Source organism: Citrus sinensis, chromosome 5 (assembly GCF_022201045.2).
Source record: "Citrus sinensis cultivar Valencia sweet orange chromosome 5, DVS_A1.0, whole genome shotgun sequence".
NCBI lineage: Eukaryota > Viridiplantae > Streptophyta > Magnoliopsida > Sapindales > Rutaceae > Citrus > Citrus sinensis.
The window spans coordinates 33419496-33438464 of NC_068560.1; the positions used below are offsets into that span (position 1 = coordinate 33419496).

At 32.4% G+C, this 18969-nt stretch overlaps 3 protein-coding genes across 5 annotated transcripts; all 3 read left to right on the top strand.

Moving 5' to 3' along the window:
- Positions 1-112: 112 nt before the first annotated feature.
- On the top strand, positions 113-3409 carry LOC102626178 (PLASTID TRANSCRIPTIONALLY ACTIVE protein 6, chloroplastic). 2 transcript variants are annotated; one of them, XM_052440477.1, is made up of 7 exons: positions 113-715; positions 901-969; positions 1457-1561; positions 1683-1802; positions 2653-2736; positions 2817-3091; positions 3173-3409. In XM_052440477.1, the coding sequence occupies exons 1-6, from the start codon at positions 257-259 to the stop codon at positions 2931-2933; spliced, it is 954 nt and encodes a 317-aa protein (XP_052296437.1). In that variant the 5' UTR covers positions 113-256; the 3' UTR covers positions 2934-3091; positions 3173-3409. The 2 variants fall into 2 exon arrangements, with proteins under 2 accessions (XP_052296437.1, XP_015384187.2); XM_015528701.3 differs by having other exon boundaries at positions 2817-3086.
- Positions 3410-5762: 2353 nt separating this feature from the next.
- LOC102623916 (floral homeotic protein GLOBOSA) lies at positions 5763-8361 on the top strand. 2 transcript variants are annotated; one of them, XM_025096022.2, is made up of 7 exons: positions 5763-6131; positions 6259-6325; positions 6856-6917; positions 7006-7105; positions 7230-7259; positions 7423-7467; positions 7662-7832. In XM_025096022.2, the coding sequence occupies exons 1-7, from the start codon at positions 5950-5952 to the stop codon at positions 7722-7724; spliced, it is 549 nt and encodes a 182-aa protein (XP_024951790.1). In that variant the 5' UTR covers positions 5763-5949; the 3' UTR covers positions 7725-7832. The 2 variants fall into 2 exon arrangements, with proteins under 2 accessions (XP_024951790.1, XP_006472853.2); XM_006472790.3 differs by lacking the exon at positions 7662-7832 and adding an exon at positions 7904-8361 and having other exon boundaries at positions 5776-6131.
- A 2418-nt stretch (positions 8362-10779) lies between these two features.
- LOC102624201 (agamous-like MADS-box protein MADS9) lies at positions 10780-13142 on the top strand. Its single transcript, XM_015528640.3, has 7 exons — positions 10780-11065; positions 11175-11241; positions 11724-11785; positions 11878-11977; positions 12099-12128; positions 12243-12287; positions 12842-13142. Exons 1-7 carry the CDS (start codon positions 10878-10880, stop codon positions 12983-12985), a joined length of 636 nt encoding a protein of 211 aa, XP_015384126.2. The 5' UTR covers positions 10780-10877; the 3' UTR covers positions 12986-13142.
- Positions 13143-18969: the final 5827 nt, after the last annotated feature.

Consider the following 18969-nt stretch of genomic DNA (forward strand, 5'->3'; position numbering starts at 1 on the left):
GAACCCAGTAAGCAAATGGGAATAACAAATTAGAATTTAGAACATTACTTACTGGCTTCTTTCTTTTAAAAAAAAAAAAAAACTGCAACAGCCCAGTTAGCGGGTTTACAGTTTACGCAAACGCAATGCCGGACCCGACTCGAATCACCAGCCCGGACCAATAGCAGAGGTTTTATCCACAATCAATTTGCATATTTTTCCCTCTCACATTTTCCCACACTTGCTCGGCTCCCAAACACCCTGTCCCGCTGGCGCCATGTCCGCCACCACTCTCCTCTTCTCCCCGCCTCTCTTCACTCTCAAACTCCTCTCTTTCACCGCCACCGCCACCAAACCCTTCTCTGCTCCACCACTAAAATTCACTTCCATCTCCCTCCCTTCCCTTAAACCCCGTAAACCCTCATTCATCGTGCGCTCCGACGACGGAGATGGCGACGGCGGCCCCGACGACTACGACATGGACGAGGACGAAATGGAGGAGCTCGACAACAAGAAAGACTACGACGTCGAGTACGACCCGCTCGTTGCTGGTGGTGATGAAGATATTACGATGGTGGATAGTAAGAGCTTCGTGTACACGCAAGGTTGGGATTCAGAGACGGTGGTGGATTATAGAATTGATGAAGATGAGTTTCATAAGATTAGTTTGATGGAGTGTGATTTCTTTATAAGGAAGCCTCCCGATCCTGACAATGATGTGTACGATTTTAGAGAGGTTAGTGGCGCGTTTTAAGCACTTCTTCTTGTTTTAATAGCAAAAAAGTTTCTCTTATTGAATGCAACACTGAAATTATTTTAGTGAGACTGAGAACGAAAGCACTTTGAAAAACACACTAAAGTTATGTTCGTTTCTTGACATGGGTATTGCTTGTTTATTTGTTTATTGCCATTACATTGCAGATGTATGTTACTCCCCCAGATACGGATATTTATGCAATACCAAAGGTTCTTGCTCCAATGCCGCAGAAGGTACCCGCTGTTGTAATTCTTGTTGCTTTTACAGTAGTTATCTCTTTTGTGATGTTGTTTGGTTTATTCCTTTATATGTTGCTTTAAAATAATTGTGTACAATCTCCTACCGTTTATTCTTCTGCAAAGTGTTTAATCACATGCATGCTGGCATGTTGAATTGGCAGTTCATATTTATAATCATACAGGTATTGTTGCAAAAGTTGATGAACATCTTGATAAATTAATTAGATGCTTCAGGTGAAACTTTTAGGGTTCCTAAGGTAATGCTACTGCCACCTCCTTCTTAGAGGATTTTGCACATATTCTGTTGTGTTATTCATTAAAGTGTTACATCACTGTTGCATAGATACATTGGTAGTTTTTGAGACTTGTATTTTTCTCCTTTTGTTCATTTGCATTATGTGAAGTAATTTATTAATCATATGAGTAATTTCTTAAATTTTTTGATAGTAATGGGTACTTTTTCGTTGTTGTCAAAATGTAGTATATTCGATGTGCGGTGAGTGATTATGGATGCTATAATGTTACTGAACCACCCATTGATGCACCTCGAGATCCAATGTACAAATCTGAGAGGGAGATCCATAAGGTATAAAAGATCTGTTTTTATATTATATGACTTCTATGTATTAAGAAGTTCCGCTAGATTTTGTAGCTTTATTTTTGTAACACCCCTAGCAATGGGTTCACCAGGTCAATTTTCGTTGTAGGTATTCTTGGTAAAGCACTACAGGAACAGGAGGTTGGGCGATCCAGAATTTGTGCTTGATTTTGAGGAGATATATGTTATTGATTCTAAAACGAAGTCAATTACCAGAGCAAAAGTCTTGGTATGAATTTTTATTGTATAGATTGGTTTTGAAGCCCCTTTAAATGTTGTTTATGGAGTGACAGTATGCTTCTCATCTCTTAAGTTCTTATTGGTAACTTAACTTTATGATCTCTTTAGTTTAGATGGACAATACTGTTCTGCAGTTTCATGAGGATCATGCTTTATATCTGACATTGGTGATGTTTAAGCACCTGATTCATTTCTTTTGGGCTTCACTTTGGATCCTTTTTCTTTTTTTATAAACAATGGATCGTCAAAACTTAAGAGATTGATTGATATTTGTTTTAAATCCAGTGGTTACGCCCTGTAAACTTTTGAGTTGTATCAATTTCTTTTCCTGGCCTAACTTGGCTAAATTTATGCTATATAATTGAATTCTACAAATTTTGGCTATGTATGATGTAAAGGTCATAAGTATTCATCTTGTATCTTCATTTGTTCGCCGCAGGCTTGATACTTCACAACTACCACAAGTTATGTCATGCCATGTCTTCTTTAGCAATATTGTGTGGCTTTTGAGTAGTATTAATGTTTCTGTTTGTTGAGTCATGACCTGATGGAACCATTTTTCTTATAATCGAGAACCTTCGTGCGAGTGTTGTGGAGAAATCTTATGATTCATGCATGGGTGTGTTTGCTTAATGTGATGACTTTTATTATGTGTTCTAGTTCCTGTGTCTATAAGAGGAACCTTTGCTTCTATGTCTATTTATCTCCGAGTTTCAGTTTAGGCGTAAATAGATTACTCTTCTTGCTTTCTCATTTTTTAATTTCTATGTTCTCCAATTCACGTTATATTAGCTACTTTCGGAGGATTATTGTTTCAATGGTTACTATGTTGCCTATAGGTCACACTTCCAAGAAATAGGGACAGAAAGAGTGACTTACTTATAGTACGTGATAATGGAAACTCCTTCAAAATTATTCATGCAGTAAGTATCTCTTTCCCAAATTTCAATCACATTTCTGTTCTGTATTGCCTGATTCACCATTATCTGTTTATGCTTTATAGAGTCAAAAAGAGGACGCCACCACTGTAATAGAGAAGGAAGAGTGGGTCAAGACCAGAGCAGACATGGAGAGACATCTAAGAAAGCTTCGGGACTTCAATGTTTCAAATTGGTTCTAACCAAAAGCAGATTTTAGGTATCTTTTGATGAAGATGATTTGCAACAAAATGAAGATTGTTCAGATTTGGGCATGTGCAAATGCACTAAACTGTGCTCATATTCAACTCCTTGTGCACAGAGGTTTTTGGCTTTCGGCTGATCCAGACAATTTTGTAAGGTATTTCCGTTTGAGAAATGTATTTTTTGTAAGTATGAAGAATTTGCTTTACCTCTTAAACTATTTTGTTGTTTTATGCAGAATGCACCAAAATGTTCCCTTTGCGGAGTAGAGAGTTTCAAGTTGTAGTAGCTGATGCAAAACTTCTTTAGATCATTACAATTTTACACGTGAATTTTTTATTGTGTAAACTTTTTTTCTGCCTGCGTACTGCTGTAGTGCTGTTGGGCTGAGAGGCCCATGGCCCAAGACCTTTTATTAACTGACAGCCTTTTAATTTTAACCCCTTATGGAAAGGACATTTCCAAATTCACTCTATATCCATAATGCTTAAAAAATAATATGGGATCATCATTTTTTATAAAAATTGTAGGATTATGAATTTAAGCAATAAATCATTTTACAATTTAGAATAATTTTTTAAGTTATATTCTAAACACTTTATTTATTTGTACGTTCATTTAAAAATCTTAAAGTCTTAATTTTTACTCTGCACACTCTTACAAATACTAAAATAGTCCTTAATTGAACTAAATGTAATAAATATTTTACTTTTTGATGATTTTTTATTTTCAATTCATTACTAAAGAAGGCGATTTTTTTAGTTATGATTAGAATTTCAAAAAACTGTTGTAGCTCGTTAATCTTCCATTAAAACTAATTGAGATAAGTGGAAGAAGAATTTCAAAATTTTACATGAGTATATATATGTGAAGTGAAGCATTTAATTTATCATGTTGTATGAAAACAAGAATTAGAAAATTGTGATAAGAGTCAACGTTTGAGATACACACACATTCATTCACTTTACTAAAAAAAAATTAATGAGTGTTCAACATGGGTGTTAAGAGTATAAATCGTCCTTGATAGTAAATTAAGTTATGGACGTTTAAGTAATATAAAAATTTATTAAATCAAGAGTGTTCGTAATAGAATTTGTAGTGCAAATAATCCCACCATAACATAAAATGAATTTGAGATTTGCATCCGTGAAAAGCAAAGTAAGGGACAGTTGGCTAAATAAAATTAATCAATTAATTAAATGACGCTACATATTATTATTACTATTAGTTATCTTTTTTATTTTAAGCATACATGTTTTATGAGCATCAACATGATGCTATATTATTTGCAATCAACTGATAATACACTAATTATAAAACAATAAGCAGTGATCTAGTCATGTAAAAGCAAATATAAACATGAAAAGAAATTCAATAGATGAAAATTGGGAGCACTTAAGGTTTTTCAAATTAGAATGCTCATTGTATAAAAATCTCTTATTGAATATGTAAATTTTCTTTTCTTCTTATTTTCCCCCCGAAAGATTGTTGATTTCAATGCATTGGAATTTTAACTCTGCACTTAAAAACCAAGAAAAAAAAGTTTTTAATAATTTGTTTTATGTGTAAAAGAAATTAGCTTGCTTCATTTTTATTGTGTACAAAAACGAAACATCAAAAGCTAGGAGCTAGCTAGGATTGCATATCGTACAAACAAACGCATCAACACGATCAGGCCAGTTCCCATGGGTTTGTTTAGGTTTTGAGATCATATTAGATGATAGATATAGGATAGTTTAAGTTACCTATCCATCCTCCTAGCTAAGGTCTCTTTTTTTTATTTTTTCCCCCCTCGTTTTCCTCTGTTTGGAGAACGTGACAGGCTTTGACTCTGAAAATCATATTCTTTCCTTAATTAGACGACAATGGGGCACGAAAAATACGTGCCCCTTTTCCCTCTTTTGGACCTTTATTTCATCAGCTCAGCTGCATTGTTGTTGCTAACTGAGAAAATTAAACCCTACTTTGTTTCTCGATTTGATGGTTTAGATCTTATTATTTATACCATATTTAGTCCCATCACTCAAACCCTAGACACAACACCATTTCACACCCACTTCAATCAAGGCCTTAGAGATCTTGACGCGTGCCCACTACCATTATCACAACTTCACTGTTACGTATCAAACACTGCTTGTATAGCCGACTCCCATGATAGCTAGCTAATGTGCCTTTGCGATTGATGACAGATAGATCTTGCACTTCAAATGGTTTTTCTGTGGGATAATTGCGTTTAGCTCCCTACTGTTTATGGTTTATTTGTCAAATAAAGATGTAGTTTATTTTTTTACATTAAGTTAACTTCCATTGAAATAAATAAATAACACTACTAATTAGGTAGTTTTTAAATATGCAAATGAACCATATCATTTTTTGAGAAAACACAAAAAAAAAAAAAATACGGGCCTAAACGTTATTATCTGGCTCTTTTTTTTTATTAATAAAGGGCTCTAAAAAGAGCTAAGACAACACTAAACGGAAATGTGCAACTCCAAAAACATAATTGTTTAATATGCTAAGTATATTAAAAGAAGAGACTGATTACCCAGCCGTTTAACAATATATATTATAATAAATCTCGTGTCTTGTCCATGTTTCCTTATTGTAACAAACCTCCTAAACCCTAAAGCTCATGGAGTAATATACGATAAAATCAGTCATAGATAGTCAGACAGAGAGAATCAATGAGACCAATGGTTAACAAGTTGAAACAAAACTAACAAAGCCAACATATAAAAGCAAATTAATTAAGTGTCAGATAATTGAAATGGCTTGGCATTTTCACCCACCCATAAACAAACCCTTGCTTTCTGAGTCACTTGGAAAGCTTCATTATCCTCAAACTCATAATAGAAACCTCCTTTGTTACTTTTCTCCCTCGTTTTTACCACCTTTTGATTTACTTATCTCTTCGTATCTTCCCCATTTCTGCAAGCAATAAGAACACACAAGAAGAAGGTGGGTGAAGGAAGAAACCAACTGGGCTGTTTGTGAAAAAAAAAATAAAAAACAAAGATGGGGAGAGGAAAGATTGAGATCAAGAGGATTGAGAACTTGAGCAATAGGCAGGTGACTTATTCAAAGAGAAGAAATGGGTTGATTAAGAAAGCTAAGGAGATTGCAGTTCTTTGTGATGCTAAAGTTTCTCTCATCATTTTCGCCACTTCTGGCAAGATGCATGACTACTCGAGTGCTCCGTATGGATCTCTTTTCTTATTGCATTTTTTTTTCTTTTTAAGTTGTTTCATCAGCTTCTTTGAGCTTAAATTCGTGTAACTGAATTTATCATTATTATTATTATTCGCATTTGCTTTGATGGTGAAGGATGTTTGAGATTTTAGAAGCGTATCACAAGCAGTCTGGGAAGAAACTCTGGGATGCTAAGCATGAGGTATGGTGTTTGTTTTGTTTTGTCTGAACTGAAATGATGTATCTGAAGTAGTTACATGCACGGTCCAATGATCAAATGATAGGGTTCTGTTTCCTAAAAACGTGTAAAGAGACATGAAACTGTTGATTCTATGAACAGATCTATAAATGGGATGTGTTGTGGCTTCATATATCTTTCTCTTTATTCTCTTTTTTGTGCATATTTTATTGAAAAAGAAACATAAAACCATAAGAGATGTAACATCTATGAACAGATCTGGTAATACCATGTGTTCTCTTCCTTCCTTTTCCTTGCTAAAATATAACGATAATTATTATAGGGAATTTAAACCCTCCAAAGGCATTCGTAATATATAGGTCAACTCTAGAGTATTCTTTTCATTAGAGCACAGTATAACCAGCAGATTTTACATGTTTATGAAAACAGATCTGTCAACAAACTGCTCCTTTTTTTTTTTTTTCATTTTTGTCTCATGAAGTAATAACTAATATGCATTATATATCTACTATACTTTATTGTAAATCACACAGAACCTCTACAATGAAATTGATAGAATCAAGAAAGAGAATGACAGCATGCAGATCAAGCTCCGGTAAAATCTTTCAGTTTGCTTCTTTATTTGATTTCTCCCTTTCTTAATTCGTCACTTGATTTACGCTGCAAGCGTTGTTTTTGTTCAGGCACCTCAAGGGAGAGGATGTCACATCTTTGAACCACAAAGAGCTCATGGCCTTAGAGGATGCCCTTGAAAATGGCCTCACCGGTATTCGCGACAAACAGGCTAGTCCATAGTCTATATAAATATATTCTTTATAAATTTGTATACAACCCCTTCCCCTTGCTAGGCTTTTAATTAACAGGAGGGTCTAATCTTTCTGATCCTTTCTTGTTTCCCTTGTGACAGAGTGAGATGATGGAGAGGATGAGGAAAAATGTATGTCTATTAAAAACAGTAATCTTTGTTTAATTTATCTATAAGATTGTTATCAGTTAGCTTGTTTCAATTTAATACCACAAATATTGGAAGGTTGTTGAAAAAAAATTTGCTAGCCGCTATTTGCCTAATTTATTTTGCAATTTGTTGTGGTTGAACATAGGGAAAAATGCTGGAGGAGGAGCATAATTACCTCAAATATGTTCTGGTATATTCACTCATCTTCCTTTAATTTTTTCAACTCACGACAATACTTTAGCAAAAAAAAAAAAAAAATTAATGCTAATAAGGAAATTTGGGCAAACTGCCTTAATTAGCTAGAAGTTTAAGAATAATATTGATCGAGCAAGTGAATCTTTCTGAATTTCAAAAAATTGACTTTATAACTTGAATTGGTAGCAGGAAATAATCTGTTGCATTTATATGTTGGCGAAGGATCTTGAATGCAATGTCATTGATTATTGATTAGAGACAGAAGAAAGTTGAAAACGTATGCTTGACATGATGGTTGAAGCTAAAAGAAGAGAAGGGAGAGGAGAAAAAGGATTTTGAATTATATATATATATACCAGTAGCTTATATCATACAGTTTTAATTAAACTTGAAAATAAGCAGTGATGATCGATTAATTTTGTTATTTTCAGCGGCAACAGGAGATAGCTAAGCAGCAACAACAACAACAGATGGCTTTGGAGAACAACGTGAGAGAGATTGATCCCAACGGATATCATCAGCGAGAGAATGACGGGTACAGTTCACATATGCCTCTCGCCTTCCGCGTGCAGCCCATTCAGCCAAATCTCCAGGAGAGGATCTGAATCTTCCTCCTAATTGAAAATTAAGCACTTTCACCCAGCATCTAGAAGGACTTGTGGTACAAGTGACCCAATAATTAAGCCCAAGGACTTGTGCACCTAAAGAAATTAAAACTTGTATAACAGGTTTATGAACTTGTTGGAATCTTAATTAACTGTCTAACTAACTAGCTGTGAGCCATGCTTTGATCACCTTTGTTCTTAATTTGCTATATGCAGCAGCAGTATGTACGTACGGTGTCTATGCCTATGGACATATACATATTTAGCTACTTCTTTTGTATGCATATTTGGTGTGTTATGGGTGCATTTGGTATTGCGATGGAACAACGGTAACTTTTAAGCATTTAGTAAGCACTAGCTGCTGTAACTTGAAAGATATGATGATATGATTTTTCACTTGTTTGAAAGAAAATCTATTATGTTTTTAATAATTATGTCAAAATTATTATTTAAAAATTATATTTACTACATATTATTAATTTTTTGTTTCATAACTACAGTTTTTTTTTTCTACAATAACTATAGTTTAAAAGTTACAGTACCTCAATTCCAAACAAGACCTATATCTAATAACAATTTTCAAACTGATTTACAAAAGTTTAGTAGCCTTTGAGATTATGAGTATGATTTTATGCTGGCATCTAGAGGATGATCATTACTTTATACACATTAAAAGAGTGGCTATAACCATAAACAAACCCATACACCAGTGGTAAATATTTAAAGAGTGGCTTGGCACTTTCAAGTTTCAATCGCCCCACTAACAAACCCGCAAAAAGAAACCTCATCACACAAGTAGCAGATTTTTTTTTTTTTTTTTCCAAAAAAGGTTTCTGAGTTGTTCAAGTCATCTATAATAGTTTACCCAAACTGGAACGTAACTAATTAATTGAGCAAATCTAGTTTATTCCCCGATAATCAATCATCCCGTGGGGCGCCATACTATGTAGATTACTTAATTACCCACGTTATATATATATATATATATAGCTTCTCTCAATCAACAGAAAAGAAGGAAAAAAAAAAAATGAAAACTACACTTTCAATCTCAGTCATGCTCTTACTTGTGCTCTTAATCACCACAGGTAATTAAACTTTTCAAATCTGAGTTTCTGTAATTTCACTAAGATTACTAAGTTTTTATTTTTTTTATTTTTTATTGAAATGGTTGAAATTAATACCTACAACATTGTATTGCTTCCTTGGTCGAGTATTATAGAAATTAAACTTTTGTATTGAGAAACAATTATACTTATTCGATAACTATTCATCGCATCATTTCATAAAGCTCATATTGATTACAGCGAGAAAAAAAAACCAGTACAAACGTATTTGAACACAAAAAGGAAAAACAAATATTTACATTCAGGGCTTATAAATTAAAACATTGTCACACATGTCTATCTAAGATTAATTCTTTCTTCAAAAACTAGATTCAATTTCTAATTAGAGTTATGAAATCTAAATTCCATAATAAAACAGTGTAAACGCATTAATTATTGATCTAATCCGAAATTTATATATGGATACATCATACATTTAAAGCCTTGAAGAATTCATCTGAATACGTTCATCTACTTTTTTTTATATTTATTTTTTAAACAATTATTATGATCGTAAGTTGTGGATATTAATTTTGAATGTTTATTTATTTATTTATTTTGGGTTGGCTGAAGGCAATTATGAGCTAATTGTGGTGAATGCTGACTGTGAACAATTTTTGGTCCCTGGACGGAAAGGTTGTGTGGATGAGAATTGCTACCATGATTGTAAGGCGATGTTTGGATCAAATGTTAAAGGGAAATGCACCGCATTCTCTCTTTACTGTCGTTGTACTTACCCTTGTTAATTAGAGTGCAGCGTGAACTAATTAATTATTAAAGTATTAAATAAGATATATCATGGAACTTAATTAATTAATATCGATACTGTGCTACGATTTCTCTTAATTTAATTCCGGTGAATTTTTAACTTTTTCTCATTCATTTGATGAGAATGATAGTTCCATTTCCTAATCCAAAAATACTTTTTTACATTAGCTAAATACTGTCGAAATAGTACCCCTTGATGATCACATACTTTAATTGTGAAGATTGAAGAAGCCCCCCCTGGGCCCTACGGTTTCTTCGTTTGATCGTGATCTAAGTGTTTGACAGTTTATTACGTACTCTCAAAATCACGTTATTTCCTTAGACGACGGGGGAGCAAAACCAGAAGTACTTGTGTTCCATTTTCCTCTTTTGACCAATTTCTTTATTAGCTCCACATAATTATCTTTAATTTGATTGTGATTTGATGGTTAAGATTTGATATTATTTTACCATATTCAGGTCGGAGCACTCATACCCTAGAAAACACAATACCCTTAACATATCTTCAATCAGAGTCTTGTCCAAATTTCTATATATATTTAAACTCCCCTATAAGCCTAAGCTCTTTGGATTAATATCAGTCAAAAAGCGACAGAGAATCATTGAGACCAGTGGTTAAGAATGTGAACGTGCGGATAAAAGCCAAATCAATGGTCATAAAATTACTAATAATGCATGAGTTGGCTTGGCTTTTTCAATGAACCCCATAAACTAAACCCTAGCTTACTCGCCCCACTTTGAAAGTTCTCTTAACTTCAAACCAATTATAGAAAGCTCCTTCAATGCCATTACTTTACTCTCCTCTCCTTTTTTTGTTTTTTTATTTTTTTATTTTTTTCCTTCTTTTCTCTTCATATCTTTTCCATTTTGCAAGCAACAAGAAGAACAAGGAGAAGAGAGAGGAGAGGGAAAAAAAAAAAAAAAAAAAGATGGGAAGAGGCAAGATTGAGATCAAGAGAATAGAGAACGCAAGCAACAGGCAGGTGACTTATTCAAAGAGAAGAAATGGAATCCTCAAGAAGGCAAAGGAGATCACTGTGCTGTGTGATGCTAAAGTTTCTCTCATCATTTACGCTAGCTCTGGCAAGATGCACGATTACTGTAGCCCTTCTACTTCGTATGGCTTCCTAATAATTTACAACCTTTTAACTTTGTCTCAAAGTTCTTTGAAATCTTTTGATTAGTGATGGGTAATTTTTTTTTTTTTTTTTGGGTTAATTTTGAAGGTTGGTTGATATTTTGGAGCAATATCACCGGCAGTCAGGGAGGAGATTGTGGGATCCCAAGCATGAGGTAAATAAAATACTATATATATAATTGCTTTAGTTAATAGTTAAGCCATGTTGTCCATTATTTTCTACCTTAAAGAACGTGAGCTTCCATGCATGTTCCAATGGAGAATGACATGATTTTCTTTTGCTAAAAGTATGTTAAGTAACATGAAGTATGAAATATATGAACTGATCTACAAATGGGTATCTGCATATACATATTTTAACGTTTTTATATAAAAGAAACCTAAAACTCTGTATCCATTGCCAGATCTGGTAATAAATACATGCTATTACTCAGCTTCCTTTTCCTTGCAAACATGTTATTCAAGTAATAAATGATTTTCCTTGCAAAAAAGTTATGTAGATCTGTATATTAACCTGGCTCTAGCTGCCACTAAATGTTGAATGTTTTGTAATATCTTTGCGATAATAAAGTGACTGTTAGGGATTTTGTCTTTCCTTTTCCCTATTAACTAACATGTAAATGATAATCTCTTGCAGAACCTCAGCAATGAAATTGAAAGAATCAAGAGAGAGAATGATAGAATGCAGATCAAGCTCAGGTAATGAGTATATATCCTTAGTTGAGTTTGTTTCTTTGGCTCTTTACTCTTCTCTCTCTAAAAATATTTAATTGTTAATAAATATATTTTAGGCACCTAAATGGGGAGGATATCTCATCTCTGAACCCTAAAGAACTCATAGCCTTAGAGGATGCCCTCGAAAATGGTCTTGTCAGCATCCGCGACAAACAGGTCAGATTATATTCATTAGATTGGAGCTATTGGTGAACAAAATGTTGTGTTTAAATAATTATTTTCAAGGTGGTCTAATCAAGGTGGTCTAATCTTTCTACTATGCTTGCATTGCTGACAGAGTGAAAAGATGGAAACGATGAGGAAAAATGTATGTATAAATCAAGCAACCAATCAATACCTTAAATTAATTTTATGAGCAATTTATTGGACCTGTCTTAGCTCTTTAGCATAATGAGTTATATTCTCCTCTCCTATTGCCCAGGGAAAAATGATGGAGGAGGAGCATAATTACCTCAAATTTGTTCTGGTATATGTTTCATTCCTTCTCTCGTACTCAAAGCACCTGTTCTTAAATTGTTTAATTAATCAAGGGAATATAATGTACGCAAATTTTATATGAAAATAGATGCGGTAATTGAGTGCTTTCAGTTTTCACAAAGGAGCAGACTTGATATTTGTGTGTGTCAAATCAATATATTTTGTTCCTGTATTTTTTTAGCTTTGAAGCTCAAAATATATGGGAATGTGGTTTAACTTAGTGGTTTTCATTACCTTCTGCTGGTGTGCGATTCTCAAACTATGTTTTGCGTTTTACAAATTCGAGAATGATTTAAAAATTTTGTCTAAAATGCAACTCATTGTTCACGGGTTAGTATTCAACTCAAAAACCTCCAAAATAAGGTTTTAAAAATTAGTACATGCATGAACTTTTTAGGGGTTTAATTATTTTGCCTTCAAAATCTTTACTGCCTGTATTTCTAGTTACATGTAGTTCACTATCTGTAATTTGGGTAATGATAACCAAATTAATTAATCGCAAATCACCAGAGGCCAAAGTTAATTAGCATTTTTGTTACACAGAGGCAACAGGAGATTGCGAGACAGCAACAGGAGCTTGCTATGGAGAATAGTGTGAGTGCTGAGATTGATTATCAAAGAGAGAATCATCATGACTATGCCTACCATGTGCAGCCTATTCAGCCTAATCTTCAAGAAAGGATCTAATAGCACTTTCGGATTCCTTTCTTGAAAAGCACTTTAAACATTTTAGGTTCTGTGATGGAATTAGTGACCTCGATATATATTAATGAATTTACCTCGTTATAGTTGTTGACAACTATAATACAATAAGTGGAACTTGCATGGTCGGAGTGGATGATTATATCACTGAGTGTAATTGTGTCCCCTCAATTATGGTTTTAGTTTTATAATATGTTATGATATCCATTTTATATATAACCATTCTCCAATGAAAATGTCTCAATGTCTACATGTTTTAAAATACAGATTTAAAAACTAAATTATGCGTCACCTACATCTGTGAAATCTTGTTTATGTCATATAAGCATATTACATGAACACTTTTTTTTTTTTGTCTGAACCACGAGGTAGTCCTGAATAGGCCACAACTGTGGGAGGCATCTTTAAACTCGTACCACAACATAAACTAATCCCCGCTCGCACCGGGTCGGCCCGTAAGGAGTAAAGTAATAGCCAAAGTAGTGACTTTATGCGAGAGCGGGGTTTTGACCCCTGACCTCTCTTAAGGAGTGAGAGTGTTGAACCACTCACAACAACCAACTCTGGTTACATGAACACTTTTTTATACACCATCACACATAAGATTTGATTTTCTTTGGTAGGTTTTATGACAGTTTTATCTACTTGCCTTAAAAAGGTTATTCATGTAAAGTTCAATGCTTTACCTTTCAAAGAAAAATCAATATTTTATGAAGCGCGATAAAGGAAAGTAAAGTTTTGATGGATAAATAACCTGGCCAAAACGCTGTAAAATAAGTCACAACATGCAAAAGTAATATGCAACTGGGGAAATTAACAAAGGATGTAAACGCAAGTCATGCACGCCTTAATTAATTCTGGCATGCATCTAGAATTATTCAAACTCATAGTAGTGTTTAGTCCAGTTTGTGTGAAAGAAATACATGGCACATCTTACTTTCATGAAAATCAATAGGCAAGCCCCAAGATTGAAACTTTTCCTGGTTAGTGGTGAATAATCTCCTTCCGGATTAAATCAGATGCTGATATTTAAGCACAGAAATTTTTCATGGCCAACTTTTGATTCAGTCACAGGCATCACTGCACTCTTGTCTCATACTAACCAAAAAAACTCAGTTGCTTTCTTCTACGCATTCCAACCACCCCCAACTTGTGTCTTTTGTTCATACAAAGCCGCATTTTCAGGCATCAAATTAAGAGAAGCCTCCCAATATTTCCAAGTGCTTCCCGAATTTCCCAATATTCTTGATATTGAGAACATGTCAACGAAGAAGTTAAAAGAAAGCATTACTCAATGCTAGAGCAAAAAGAATCGCAAATAACAGCAGCAACCTACCACAGACATGACATGATATAATTTGCTCTAAAATTTTCCAACACGTTTCAAATAAAGAAATGGTCCTTTAAATGTAGAACCTCCAACTTTAATTGTCAGTAACTCTAGATGAAACAACTTTGCAAGTTACTATCATATGGAACAATTTCACACTTGCAATTTTGCAATTGGGTTAGCCTAATTATTTCTTCCAAAAGCAATCCGTACTCTAACAAAAATTATGCATTTCAAGCGAAAAAGCACTAGTAAAGCTATGGTAAAGAAAGGGTATGTACATCCGCAGGCTTACTGCCTTGGGCTTGGAATGATTCGGCAAGTCGTTTAGTTTCCAAGGGCTCTGAAGTTCATTATTTGTATTGTCCCTTTGAGCTCTGTATCAGTATCCAGTCGATTCATGTTCTTGGTCTTGTTGACATACAACTTTTTCATTGACACCTCCTGATTTTCCCAAATATATTGAACAGAAAATAGAAATAAATAAATGTTTCCATAATGTTAACGAGTGAACTGAAAATTATCATGTTAAATGGGATAAATTGAAATTTATTCTTTACTCAATCATCAATAAAGTGTGGTTATATTTCCAACCCACAAATTTTGTAAACAAACCCAATTTCTGAAAAATAATTACAACAAATTCACTTTTTTTTAAAATCCCAAAGCAACAATTAGTTTGGACAATTAATCAATAAAATCATTGTTATAATCTTTTTATTATAATTAGGTCTTTTGACCATTAATCTGACTATACCCTTATAAAATAAAATGATCAAATTACCCTAAATATATGTACTATTGTATCTAATAGTTTAGGTATTAATTTTATAACTTATATGATCTAATGTTTTCACATGTAATTAATAATTTTCAGTGTCGGCATACAAATAACATTAATTTGATGTCCTAATAAATTTCACAAGTATCATGTCGAAGACATTTTGTTAGTTTATTGGGATTAAAATGGTTTAGATAAAAGTATAAAATACTCAAATTAAACTTATTTTAAGTAATATTAGAGATCAAATATTGTAAAAAAGTGTTAATAAAAATTTAATTTAATTGATTAATTCTGTAAACTTCTTCTTATTTGAATTTTTCAAAAATAATGCGGACTGATTGTAATTATTTTTTGAAAGTGGGTGTGTTTAGAAAAATAATGGGTTATATATACATTTGTACATTGACAAGACCATTCAGGCATTCACTATTTTTTGAAACTTGATCTTACCTCCGGATGAACCATATGGCCAAGAGAAACTGGACGAAGCTACGGTGCCCCGGGTGCACGGTACCCTTGTTTTTGGTAAATTACTTTGCAATCCCTCTTATTTGCTGAAAAGTGAACAAATTAAAAGTTTTGAAATTTTAATATATAAGTCCAAAATATTTCTACTATTTACACTTAAGAGTATATTTCTATTATTTATATTTGAATACTAAACCATAATTGATTATTATGAAATTTTTTAACATTGTCATTTGGTCATATTATTATTGATAAATTAAAATTTAATTACATATTTAAATTATTTATTATTGATTAAATAAATTTTATATTGTTTCTAAAAATTGTTTAATATTATTGATAAATTAATATATTTTATTATATATTTAAATTATTTATTAGAGATTAAATTAATATTATATTATTTTCAAAAAATAAAAAAGATTTTATGTATTAAAATTTTTTTCAAGTTATTGGCCTTATACTGTCATTAATTTTAATAGTAAATTAGATCACTTGATCAAAATATAAAATTTTAAAATTATCCAAAATTATTTGTCAAACTTTTGATTATTTTGCTTTTTTGAAAAACAATAGAGATGTCAATGTTAAAAACCAAATAGAATACATCCATGCCGCTGAAGCAAGTTTTGCGTTAGATCTAATGGGCAACTCATATATGGACAAAATATGAGGTACCATGCACCAAGTGAACGGTAGCTGGACTCTTCTTTTAAATCACACTACTTTATAAACCAAAGAATCAATAGTAGGACTTTTGTCGATCAAAAAATCTACTTCTAAAATATGATGATTTTAAACTTTTAATTAAAACTATTTTATTAGGTTAGAGTTTATGAAAAGAAGGAAAAAAAAATAGAGGATAGAGTTCATGGGTGCTAAAGCTGCTAATTAGGAATAAAGAAAGAACATAAATGAAATTCAGTTATCATGCACAAAGAAGATAATAGTATCAAAATAAAAAAAATTAATTAAATATACCTTGCGAATTACGCAACTTGTTCATTAATAATATTATTAGAAACATTTAATTTAGGCATATGCATGTTCGTTATGGTCATATATTATTATTGTTAACAAATTAATATTTTTTTATCATGTATTATTTTTTAATTGACATATTCAAATAATTATTGTATATTAAATAGATATTATGTTAACAAAATATTTTTTAAGGCGTGTTAATTTTTCGTGCATTTTAAAATTTTTACATGAGATTACATTATTGTCCATACATTATACTCATGCTAATAGTCAAACTAGGTCAATAGATTTAATTGTAAAAAAATTTGAAACAATCTGGACATATATGTCAACATTTAGAAACTTTTACCTTTTTTAATTTTTCAAAAAACATCAGGGATGACAATGTTAATAACCATGCAAACCCATCTGCACGGCCATGCAACTCTTTGGTTAGATTTAATCATTAAATCAATAAATGACAAAATAGGGGTACCAAACACCAGTTGCAAAGTAGCAGGACCCAGAGAAACTATATGGAAATATCCCTACCCTTTAACAGAAGAGTAAATTTCTTTTTACCCACAATTAGAATGACAATCCTTAATCGACCCCTAAAAAGTATGAAAACATATTTCATGTAATTTTTCTAATAATTCTAAAAATAATTTGGAATTAATTTGAAATTTTCAAAATTTATGAAATTTCTTTATTTTTTTCTAATAATTTTAGATTAAAAATTTAAATTAATTATGAATTAATTAAATAATTCAAGGTATTCATATTCTCAACATTAAAAAACCATCAAGCATAAAATTGTAAGGTCATAAAAAAAAATTGACACTCAATGGGATTTGAAAGTACTTTAAAACACACAGTTTTTTTATTAATTTAATCAAATAATGCTTTGCTCTTTTTCCCAACATTTCAGCTTATGCATGTAAAAATGCATTTCTACATCTATTCTTATTTTAATTTTGTAAAATCAGATCGTGTATTAGGTGATTTGCGCAATCACTTCCCTCTATTTATTTTTAAAAGGCCGTTTTTTTTGTCTAATATTGTAAACGTTAATTTATTTTCTCAACTTATTGCTTACTAAAAATTTTCCATTTAAATGAAAAATAATGTAAGATTTTTTCTTTTTTTTAAGTATGAATTCTTTTATTGGAATTCTATAATTGTACTCGTCAAGAGTCAAAACTAGCATGCATAATTTACTTATTTTCAACCAAGTACAAAAACCTAATTCTATATAGTCGTTTTTTTTTTTTGATTACATGAGACTATTGCTCAAATTACAACTCATATTACATGAGACTATAACTAATATTTACAAATCAGACTATTACTAGGACCAACTTACATCAATGCTAATGGAGCGCTACCTAGATTTTAACCCTTACAAATATTCGAAGGATGTCTACTCCTCACACTTGGGTAAGGAAGGAGATTGTCTTCACTCAAATTTAATTGAGGAAGGAAATACCCCCACAATGCATTTGTGAGGGTTCGAACTGCTGCCCTCCAAGTTGGAGGGTAGCAGCCCTGACCACTCGGCCTAAGGCCGAGTGGCTAATTCTATATACTCGTTTATCGCAACCATTATGGATCAAATTAAGCAAAATAACAATGACCTTTTGAAATGCAATCAAAGTCTATCGTAATGCGGCACAAATTTTTAAATAGGAAATGGATTTTCCAAGGATTGTTTGGCGACGTCACCGAGATCAAAATCTTCTCTCTTTTTGCTGAAATTTTCACTTGGTTGAGGTTAATGGTTTTGGTTATGGGTGATAAGTGAGGATCATGATTCTCTCTTGATCTGATTATGTTTTGAGCAAATAACTCAATTGCTGATGAGTTGTTAATAAATAAAAAATAAATAAAAAACTAAAATTTACTCATGCACTACCGCTAAAAAACACATGATAGAAAATTTTTAAAAACTCAATAAAGTTCAAATTAGGAGTGGATCATATTCCGAAAAGTGAGTAATTATGCATAGATGATTTCTTGCCTCTGTGACCCGTATTTGCGGGCTCTTCGATGATTTTGTTTGACCCAAATTCGGTAAATAACCTTTCATTGCTCTAATATTCGGCTAATACTCGGTTTCACTGTTTACTACTAAATTATAATTATAATTATTTTAAAAATCATTGGCCATATTCATATATCAATGTAAATTTTTTTTACCATTTTTATCATTCTACGCGCATTTATTGTTATAATTACCATTTACTCCAACTTTATGTTACATGAAATAACATCACCAAACCTTAATCATGTACACGACCGATAGCGAAGGATCGGGGAATTCACCAACTTTGATGCCGCGGTTACTTTTACCAGGTTACCAAAATTACCCTTCACGATGACACGTGTCCAACAAGGATCATGCAAGTACCGTCAACTTAATAA

Bases quoted from the DNA above. Each gene is read 5' to 3' on its own strand.
- LOC102626178 (XM_052440477.1), top strand. From the start codon at position 257: ATGTCCGCCACCACTCTCCTCTTCTCCCCGCCTCTCTTCACTCTCAAA. The intron at 716-900 runs GTTAGTGGCGCG...ATTACATTGCAG, and splicing joins ATGTGTACGATTTTAGAGAG to ATGTATGTTACTCCCCCAGA. The intron at 2,737-2,816 runs GTAAGTATCTCT...TATGCTTTATAG, and splicing joins CCTTCAAAATTATTCATGCA to AGTCAAAAAGAGGACGCCAC.
- LOC102623916 (XM_006472790.3), top strand. From the start codon at position 5,950: ATGGGGAGAGGAAAGATTGAGATCAAGAGGATTGAGAACTTGAGCAAT. The intron at 6,326-6,855 runs GTATGGTGTTTG...TAAATCACACAG, and splicing joins TCTGGGATGCTAAGCATGAG to AACCTCTACAATGAAATTGA. The intron at 7,468-7,903 runs GTATATTCACTC...TGTTATTTTCAG, and splicing joins ATTACCTCAAATATGTTCTG to CGGCAACAGGAGATAGCTAA.
- LOC102624201 (XM_015528640.3), top strand. From the start codon at position 10,878: ATGGGAAGAGGCAAGATTGAGATCAAGAGAATAGAGAACGCAAGCAAC. The intron at 11,242-11,723 runs GTAAATAAAATA...AATCTCTTGCAG, and splicing joins TGTGGGATCCCAAGCATGAG to AACCTCAGCAATGAAATTGA. The intron at 11,786-11,877 runs GTAATGAGTATA...AATATATTTTAG, and splicing joins AGAATGCAGATCAAGCTCAG to GCACCTAAATGGGGAGGATA.